The sequence below is a fragment of the Myotis davidii genome, unplaced genomic scaffold, assembly GCF_000327345.1.
Source record: "Myotis davidii unplaced genomic scaffold, ASM32734v1 scaffold2641, whole genome shotgun sequence".
Classification (NCBI taxonomy): Eukaryota; Metazoa; Chordata; class Mammalia; order Chiroptera; family Vespertilionidae; genus Myotis; species Myotis davidii.
In genome coordinates this window covers 131,263-141,850 of record NW_006291187.1, presented here as the reverse complement: position 1 = coordinate 141,850, position 10,588 = coordinate 131,263, and the positions used below count along the sequence as shown (strand labels likewise).

Sequence of the window (10,588 nt, the reverse complement as noted above, 5' to 3'; positions counted from 1 at the left end):
TCAATTTCTTGTTCTCTCTCTTCTCCTTCTGGCATCATGATGATGTGACTGTTGGTACACTTGATATTGTCCCAGAGGCTCCTTACACTATCCTCATTTTTCTGGATTCCATTTTTCTTTTTGCTCTTCTGTTTGGTTGTTTTTTGCTTCCTTATATTACAAACTAATGATTTGACTCTTGGCTTCACCTACTCTGCTGTTGACTTCCTGTAAATTATTCTTCATTTCAGTTAGTGTATCCTTCATCTCTGACCTGTTCTTTTTTATGCTATGAGGTCCTCACTAAGTTCCTTGAGCATCCCTTATAACCAGTGTTTTGAACTCTGCATCTAGTAGATTGCTGGTCTCCATTTTGTTCGGTTCTTTTTCTGGAGTTCTGTTCTGTTCTTTCATTTGGGCCATGTTTCTCTGTTTCCTCAATTTGACTCCTTCCCTGTGTTTGTTTCTATGTATTAGGTAGAGCTGTTATGTCTCCTAGGCTTGGTAGGTGTCCTGTAGGGCCTACTGGCAGCCTCCCTGATCACCCCAGGTGGGCACCCGAGGTGCATCCCCTGTGTAGGCTATACATTTTTCTGTTGTAAATGAGTCTTGATTTCTGTAGGCATGTCAATGGGAGGGATTTACCCAGGCTTATCAGCTACCAGGCCCAGCTGTGACAACTGGCCACCTACTTCTGACTACCTTGGAAGGATCAGTTATGCAGGAGCCCACCACACAGAGCAGAACTTACTTCATTAGGGCTTTGGTATCCTCTAAGTCCATCACTTCTGTGTATTGCTTGTGGGGGTGGTTGAGTGGTGGTGCTTTGATGTGGTCTGAAATTGTCCACTGGATGCACTGATGCTGGCACCTCTGGGGAGGTGCAGGCCAAGGTCATTCACTGCCTGTGTGTTGCCCGGGGCCATCTGACATAAGCTGCAAAGTAATCTTCAGGTGGCTGCTTCTTGTCCTGGGCTTGGAGTTGCCCAGGTGAGGCCAAGCTGTGAACAAACACCAGCTTCTGCTAGTGGTGGGCCTGGGGCCACTTGGTAAGAGATATGGGGTTTGTTGAGGCCAGATACTGCTTTTCTTGAGATATTTTAGAAAAACCTGAAGCATGAGCCAAGACAGGCTGTTCAAGGTAAAGGCTCTGGAAACAGCTCAGGTGGGTCCTGAAGTTGGGTGGGACAGGGCCTCAGGGAATCATCAGGGTGGAGCAAACAGTTGGAGCCAGTTGATGGAGTCTCAGATTTGGTGCCTGTCTGCTGTGAGGAAGGGCTCATCAAAGGAACAATGATGCCAAACAATTCAGTTCCTCCCCATATGTTTCCAGTGCCTTTCAAGCTGATGTTCCTGTACTAAAGCTCAGAGGAAGTAAGTCCAGAGTGAGTCCACGTATAGGCCCTTTAAGAGGAACACTCCTCTGTGTCCTTTCAACACACATCACTGCTTCTCCCTTCACCCCCACACCACCCTGGTGGCTATGTAGAGAGGTCAGACCCTGTGATGTGACTAACCGTTAGTCTCTGCCTGGTGTAGATCAAAGACTCCTCTCTCCTCAGGGGGACCTCCACAGTTGAGATATCCCTTCTGATTTTTTCTGCCACACGTGGGTCTGGGACCAGCCCTTCCCCATCTATTCCCCTTCTGCCAATCTAGATATGGCTTCTTCTTTATATCTTTAGTTGTAGGACTTCTGTTCAGCTCAATATCAGGTTCTGAATGATGGTTGTTCTCTAGTTTAGTTGTAATTTTGATGTGGTTGTTTTTGAAGGTGAGTACCACATTTACCTACACCACCATCTTGGCCAAAAGTCCAGTTTCCTCATTCTTGCAAAGAAAATCCCTGGTTCCTGGTTTGGCCAATGAGCTCCTTTTACTTTGAAACTTGACCTTATTTGTTGTCAGTGGAGCCTCAGCCTCCAAGGTCCTCATTGCTCCTGTAGGACCCTGGCCCTAGAGACATGGACAATTGGGACTTGGGTTTGCTCTCTTGCCCTGGCATCAGCAGGAGCCAGGGATTCTCTTTCATCTTAGAGCTGTGTGTAGTTCTATAACTGTGATATTACCAGGAGCTAATCACTGATATTGACTTCTCTGAATTGGGCTCTGTTCAAAAGACCTCACATTTATCCATTTGCTCAGTCCTTATGACAGCTGCTGTTATCCCATTTTACAGATAAGGAAACTGAAGCACAAAGAGACAAAGTCATTGCCAATGCTGCTTTGCTGAACTTGGACACTTTTTCTTGTTCCAGAGTTCCTGAACCCACCTGTGATGCTAATTGCCCTTCACTCATCACACTCTATTGAACTCATGCCATTGTCAGACTATGGTCCTGGGGCCACTGCAAGAGCCAGGAAAGCAGGTCTGCATGCTTCTTTCTCCTCTAGCTCCTTCAGGATAAGGCAAGGTGGTTTCCAGCTTTGTTTTTGTGCCTGGTACACATTGGGTGCTCCATAAATGTTAGTCAAACAAGTGAGTCAATGAGTCTTAAAGTAGAATTTGTGCCTATTCAAAAAAAAATTAGAATTTTGGAGAGATATCTGCGCTCCCATGTTCACTGCATCTTATTCACAATATCCAAGACATGGGAGCAACCATTAAAGAATAAAATCCTGCCATTTGTGACAACATTTATGGAAAATGAAATAAGTCAGTAAGAGAAATAACATGTAACTTCACCTATATGTGTAATCTAAAATAGTTGAACTCATAGGTACAGTTTCTGTTATACAAGATGACTAAGGTGTAGAGGTCTACTGCACAGTACAGTGCCTAAATATAATAATACTGTACTGTGTACTCACTATTTGTTGAAAGGGTAGACCAGGGGTCCTAAAACTACAGCCCGCGGGCCACATGAAAATACAAATATTGTATTTGTTCCCATTTTGTTATTTTACTTCAAAATAAGATATGTGCAGTGTGCATAGGAATTTGTTCATAGTTTTTTTTTTAAACTATAGTCTGGCCCTCTAACGGTCTAAGGGACAGTGAACTGGCCCCCTGTTTAAAAAGTTTGAGGACCCCTGGGGTAGACCTTATCATCAGTGCCCTACACACATACACATATCATCATTATGTGGAAAGAAACTTTGGGAGGTAAAAACGTGTTTTTGGCATCGATGGTGATGGTGTCACAGTGTATATTTACCTTAATAAGGTGCTTAAAAATAACAGGCAATGGAGAAAAACTGCACTGTCTGCTGCTGCTTCCACAGTCTTAGAGAGCACTGGTTCTGTGGGTCACACTCTCCCTTTTGATCCCCTACTCACCAGCCTGGTGGGATACCATCCCACTCCTCTTTGTCCTTACAACACACATCACTGCTTCTCCCTTCACCCCCACACCACCCTGGTGGCTATGTAGAGAGGTCAGACCCTGTGATGTGACTAACCGTTAGTCTCTGCCTTTGCCTGTGATGCAATCTTGTTCACTCCACACTGAGACCACATCCTTCCTGCTCCTGCCGAGCTGGGACAATTATAAATTCATCAGGTTTCCTCTTGGGCTGTTCCTGAGGTCGACATCTTTGTGAGTCCAGCTTTTGGGTGAGTCCAGCTTCATGGAACAGGGTGGCTGAATGGGCCTGGGAGGAATGGGAAGAGTTTTTAGGACCAGAACTTGACTAGGGATTTCTTCTGCCAGCCTCCTGTGTATCTTTCAACAAAATTTATGAAATGTTCTTTTATATTTATCATTATGTGGGCTCTATGTGTGTGTGTGTGTGTGTGTGTGTGTGTGTGTGTAGGGACAGGAGCAGCATCACAGCTTATCCCAGGATGCCCACTGATTTGCTAAGGTCATGGCAAGTGCACTAGGATTAGGATTAGGGGAGCATGGAGGAGAGTTGGAGTCCTGATGTGGATGGAAAAGTTGGGGGGTCAGTAATTTTCAATCTTTCTCATCTCATGGCCCACATACTGGTAAACTGGTTACTAAAATTCTGCAGCACACCAAAAAATATATTTTTTGCCAATCTGACAAAAAGTAGATATAATTTTGATTCATTCACACCAGATGGCTATTGTGTTGGCTGCTGTCATTATTTTTTGTTGTTGTTAATCCTCACCTGAGAATATTTTCTCCATTGCTCTTCAGAGAGAGTAGAAGGAGGAAGGGAATCCTCACCTGAGGATATTTTTCCATTGATTTTTAGGGAGATTTAGAAGAGAGAGGGAAAGACAGAGAGAAACATCTATGTGAGAGAAACACATCGACTGGATGCCTTCTACACACGTTCTGACTGGGGGCAGGGAGTGAAACCACAACCAAGGTATCAAACCCGTGGCCCTTGGGTGCACAGGCTGACGCTCCCCCTTAGAAGCACAGGCCAGGGCTGTTGCCATTTTTTAATTTGACAATCTAAGGCAGAGATGGGGGATGTTCAGCCCTCAGGCCATATAAGGCCTGAGAAATTATTTGGTCTGGCCCTAGTAGAGGTGAATTAATTAAATGTTTGACCAAATATAGCAGGCTAATTTTTAAGTTGATAATTTTATATGGCCCAGGAATGATGTTATAAATATCCAAATGGCCCTTGGCAGGAAAAAGTTTCCCCACCCCTGATCTAAGGGAAAAGAGGTCAGATATTGCATGTTTTAAAAATACTTGTGGTTCACCTGTTGGAAATTGCTGGGTGGGGTAGATAGGGAGGTCTGCATAGCTGATGGATCTGAAGATACCTCCCCCCACTCTCACAAATGCATAGGGGATGGACTTGGGTGGATTGTGAGGCCAGAAGTGGAGAGGCAAGGTTGGAACTAGAAGAAGAGTGATGAGCATGTTTGAGGTCAAACATCAAACTATGGTCATCATGAATCATGATTTGGACACTTACTCTGTGATTATCATTTATGGCTTTGCCTGATTTGCTTTTCTCAACTCAGTTATATGAAGGGGAAAATCCCAAACAAAACCTAGGAGAGTGAAAGAACTGATGTATAGTCTTTGTGGAACTTGAAGTCTAATTAGGAAAATTGAGTTGGTGAACTCAATAATGAAAGTCTGTGTGATAGGAAGTGGGTAAAGGGGGAGAAAATGGGGACATCTGTATTAGTGTCTACAATTAATTTTTAAAAATGTAAAAAAGAAAGTCTATGTGTGATAAAGGCTGGAAAAGTGTCCTTGCCTTTTAACCATCTCTTTTACTGTCTTTGATCATTTCTGATCTTATCTGGCAGAGATAACTAGTTAAGTAATGGAGCCAATGGTCTCACACCTTTTCAGGCTGTAGAAAGTGCAGATTAGAGGCATGAGCTAAGAAATCTATGAGTCCAGTCTCAATTCTGGCTTTGTCCCTATCTAGCTTCATCTTCCTGACTTGGTCTCCACTTCAATCAAATGGGGTGAGGTATACATGCACCTCACAGGGCTTTGTGCAGGTGAGATGAGAGGAAGCATCAGAGCCATGCCTAGCCCATGGCACACTCAATCAGTGTGAGTTACGCTAATTATTATTATCACATTTTACAGGAGACATTAAAGAGATGTATGTTCATTGTTCCCCTGTGCACCCAATTTCCATCTCTCTGAAATTTTTCTCCATCAGTGAGTTGTCAGAAGGACAGTCTCAGACCATGCCTTCCTCCTCCCACTGTGCACTCTCTCATCTCTCCAGTATTTCCTTAATTACTCATATTTGGGTCTTCTTTTTTTGCTCCCCATCCATTTTTCTTTAGGTAAACAGAGAAACAAGGAACCAGAGTCCTTCTGTTAGAACGAACTTAAGAACCATTTTTTTTTTCATTCTATCATTTTATAGATGAGGAGACTAAAGTTTGCCCAGGATTGTAGCCCAGTCATTAGTGTGACCCACACTCTCCTGGTGACCCACAGAAGTGGCACCATGATGCAGTCCTGGGCATCCACCACTGTGCTGGTGTGACTATATTTGTGGGTCTAATTATTGTTTCTCTCCACAGGGATGCTTTTCTTCTATGGCTCAGGGCACTCTTGAGTTGAGCCAAGAGTAAAATTGTCTGGTAGGTATTAGGCTTATTTTTCAAAACTTCAGATGGAATTCATTACAGTTCAGTAACATATTTTTTCTTTCAGTCTTCCTACTTTTTGATCATTTAGTTCTCTCTGAGGGTGAACTTTGAAAGAGACTCGCCTTACCCATATGCTATTTTCACCCCTCTTTCTCAGTGTGGACCTATGCCCAAAGGTCCTGACGAGGGCTTCAGACAAGCATGGCCAGCGTCCGCTGCAAGCTGGCCCATTACCTGGAGGACCTGGAGGACATGGACTTGAAGAAGTTCAAGATGCACTTAGAAGACTATCCTCCTCAGAAGGGCTGCATTGCACTTCCTCGGGGCCAGACAGAGAAAGCAGATCCTGTGGATCTAGCCACCCTTATGATCGACTTCAATGGGGAAGAGAAGGCATGGGCCATGGCAGTCTGGACTTTTGCTGCAATCAATAGGAGAGACCTTTATGAGAAAGCCAAGAGGGATGAGCCAAAGTGGGGTGAGTAGAAGAAGACAGTAACTGTTTTAATTGTGATAAGATATACACACAATATAAAATTTACCATCTTAACCTTCTTCAAGTGTATGTTTCTTTAGTATTCAACACATTCATGTTGCTATACAATTAATTGACAGAATTCTTTTTCATCTTGAAAATGCTATACCCATTAAACAATTATTCACCCGCTTCCCTCAGCTCCTGGCATCCACCACCTACTTTCTGTCTCTATGAATTTGACTCCTCTAGGTACCTTTTATAAGTGGAGAATTTGTCACCCAGGTTGTCACATAAGACAGTATTTCATTCCTTTTTAAGGCAGAGTAATATTCCATGGTATTTCTATACCTTGGGATATAGTCCTAGAAGTGGGATTACTTATCAATGGGTATTCAGATTGCTTCTAGCTTTGCATTATTGTCAATAATGCTGCTATGAATGTGGGTGTACAAATTTAAATTCTTTGGGTATATGCCCAGAGGTGGAATTACTCAATTATATGGTAATTCTATGTTTAATTTTGTTGAAGAACTGTCATACTGTTTTCCATAGTGCCTGCACCACTTTATAATTCCACCAGCAGTGCATAAAGGTTAGAATTTCTCCATATCATCACCACACTTATTTTATATTTTATTTAATAGTAGCTAACTTAGTGGGTATGAGATGCTATCTCATTTTGGTTTTGATTTGCATTTCCCTATTAATTAGTGATATTGTACAATTCCTGCATTCCAGGAATAAATCCCAGTACATCATGGTGTATGATCTTTCTAATGTAATGCTGCATCTGATTTGCTAGAATTCTGTTGAGGATTTTAGCATCTATGTTCATTAAGGATATTGGCCTGTAGTCCTCTTTTTTTTTGTGGTGTCTTTATCTGGTTTTGGGATTAGGGTAATTCTGGCTTCATAGAAAGAGTTGGAAGTTTGCCTTCCTCTTGAATTTTTTGGGATAGTCTGATGAGGACAGGTTTTAGTTCTTCTTTGAGTGCTTGGTAGAACTCTCCTGTAAATCCATCAGGACCAGGGCTTTTGTTTGCTGAAAGATTTTTGATCACTGCTTCAATTTCTTCGGTAGTTAATGGCCTATTCAGGTTTCTTGATTCTTCTTGATTGAGTTTGGGGAGCTTGTATTTTTCTAAGAATATGTCCATTTCATCTAGGTTGTCCATTCTGTTGGAATAGAGTTGTTCATAGTATTTTTTCATAATTATTTGTGTTTCTGTGGGGTCGGTTGTTACTTCACCACTTTCATTTCTGATTTTGTTTATTTGGGTCCTCTCTCTTTGCTTCTTGGTGAGCCTGGCTAGAGGTTCATTAATCTTGTTTATCCTTTCAAAGAACCAGCCCTTGGTTTTGTTGATCTTTTGTATTGTTTTTTTGGTCTCTACATTGGTTGCCTTTTTACTCTGTTAATAATATCCTTTGATGAATCAAAGTTGATAAATTTGTTTTTTAAATCATTTCATTTATTTTTCTTGGCTTCCTCCTCTTTCGATAATGCTAGAAGAAGGTGGAAGAAAGCAGTTTTCTTTTTTCTAATTCCTTTAGAAAGCCAAGTCAGGGCTTATGTACCCCTAAGAAACTTCCCTGATTAGTTCCACTTTATCCAAATCTTTTCTGTGTCTGAAACTTCCTCCAGGTCTCCATCAAATTCTTTGTCTGTTTGCATGGTTAACAGGCTCTGGCTCAGGGGCAACCTCTCACCTTACAGAGCTATGTGATGTGTGTAGAAAAGCCTCTTTTATAACCATTACTTTGGGCATGTGAAGGGCAAAATATTGTCTTCCTTTTTTGTGGACAGGGTAGAGATGAGGTTCTTCCTTTGTCTTGGTGTTCTGAGCAAGGGAAGAGCACAGGGAAGGCTCAGAGGAATCTAGAAAATCATAGGATGATGATTTTGAGCTAATGAAAAGGAAAGATATAAATGAACCCACAGATCAGAGGAAGCATGGCAAGGCAGGGCACCAATGTGGGTGTGATAAGGAAGAGAAATGACATAGGGGCACCAGGAGGGGTGCATAGCTATGGGTGTTCACATAACACAATTATAATTGTGTCAGTACTTACATACTCAGTAACCAAATTAAAGTTAAATCATAGTTGCAGAAGTAGTTCATTAAGTAGTTTTTATAGATTTTGTTCATTTTTCACAAGAACCCCATGAGGCCAGCACTTTCAAATGAACTTTCAATTTCATTATACTAAGGGCAATAAGCCAGTCACTAAAAGAGAAATACTATAAGAGTAGGCACAGAAAATGGTGGTTGCTGGGGGCTACAGGGAGAGGGGAATGGAAAATTATTTAATGGGCATAGATTCTCAGTTTTTGCAAGACTTCTGGAATCGATTGCCCAACAATGTGAAGAGAGCCTATAAGAAGTTCTGATTGTCTGTGGCAGTGTCCTCATCAGGACCAAGGCCAGGATTCAACGCCAGGTGTGTCTTTGGTTCAAGCCTGGCTCGTAACCACTACGACATCTTAGCTTCCACATCTGGGTTTTAAGGTAGAAAAATTACTGCTAGAGTTAGAACTTCTTTTGGGAGTGGGGGTGGGAGGAGTGGCTAGAGCAAGCATGTCAAACCTGCGGCTGGCAGGACCCACTGGCTGTGAATTTGACATGCTTGGGCTAGAGTTAGGCTTTAAGTAAGAGTTAAATTGTGGTTTTGGTTTGAGTTAATGTTTGGATTTTATTTTGTGATCAAGTTACCAATAGCATTTGCATTAGGGGAAGCAGAGGCCTATTAGGAATCCTTCCTGTCCCTCTTGGGTTCCTGCCCACTTAAAGTTATCCATACTGTCTATCTCCCCTGAATTTCTCCTAGGACATACCTCTTTGAAATGTGTCATTTAGTGACTGTTTATATCTGTAGTTCTCAACTGTGGATGCAGGTTGGAACTTTATAAATGTAATGGTGCCAGACCCCACCTCACATGGGTTGAAAATCAGTACTTTTTTTTCCAGAGGACATTCATTCTTTTACTCACTTGTTTGTGTTTTTTTTTTTTTTTGAAAATAAGTATTTTTAAAGCTTTGTAGGTGAATCTAAAGTCAGCCAGGATTCTGCACCACTGAGTTAGACATAAACCAGATAGGTAATTCTCCCTCTTGAAGACCTACAATGAGGGTAAGATGAATTCCAGGCACTTGGGGTCAGGGAGAGATGATCCTGCTGGCCCATGGCCATCTTGGGGATATTGGGGGGCATGGAGATGGCCTCAACACCAGAGCATTGTGGTGTTGGTGAGAGGGTTTGGCTGCCAAATACATATGAAGAACAGAGAAACCTGCCTGCCCCACATGTTTGCCAGGTGTTTTCTAGGCCTGGGAGAGAGATTCTGAGATTGGATTCTGTGGGTACACAATGCTCAGAGGGTGGATCAGTGCCATTACTTTGAAATTAGGACCAGGAGAACACCCCTGACTGGACCTTTGTCTGCACACCTGTCATTTGCAACTCTGAGCTGTGTTTTGGGTTGGCAGATGTCCAGGCAGGTGCCTTTGACCTGTGCCTGGTGCTGAGTCTCAATTATATCACCGTAGGCAGGAGTCCTAGTTTTTGACACTTTGTGTATTTTTCTTTATAATTTCAGATAATGCACACGTTTCTGTGGTATGCCGGGAAGAAAGCCTCGAAGAAGAGTGGATGGGTTTATTGGGGTTCCTTTCCAGAATCTCTATTTGTAAAAAAAAAGAAGGTAATCATGGGGGTGGTGCTTTCATTTGGGTTTGGAGACGTAGTCTGGGAGGCACCGGAAAGCTGCTCCTGCTCCTTGTAGCTGAAGACATGGATACATGTTCACCTGGCTCCTTGCCGGCCCCAAACCAAGGAGAGCCATTGAGTGTTTCAGATTTTAAAAAGCATGGCCTGCAGGGAGTAAGACTGAATAAAAAGTATTTTTGGCTGGGGGCAGCACAAAGGCACTTTGCTGTTCTTCTGATCAACTCTGTATAGGAAGATTTATAACCAAGTAGTGGAGAGGAACTGCACCCCATCTCTTAGCTCCAGTCACCACAGGCTCCTGTTGAGAGCTCAACTCAGGTGGATGTGCTCAGGCTTCTCCCAGAGTCTAACTTTCTGTCTCTGCCATAGATTACTGTAAGAAATACAGAAATCATGAGAAGCAG

At 42.6% G+C, this 10,588-nt stretch overlaps 1 protein-coding gene across 1 annotated transcript in view; it reads left to right on the top strand.

The window, feature by feature from the left end:
* Window positions 1-6,178: 6,178 nt before the first annotated feature.
* NLRP3 (NLR family, pyrin domain containing 3) overlaps window positions 6,179-10,588 on the top strand; it is a 56,180-nt gene continuing 51,770 nt past the window's right edge. Inside the window, exons 1-3 of the mRNA XM_006764315.2 lie at window positions 6,179-6,456; window positions 10,049-10,158; window positions 10,554-10,588. Of these exons, the coding sequence (XP_006764378.1) occupies window positions 6,179-6,456; window positions 10,049-10,158; window positions 10,554-10,588 (423 nt within the window). The remainder of the gene's footprint in view (window positions 6,457-10,048; window positions 10,159-10,553) is intronic.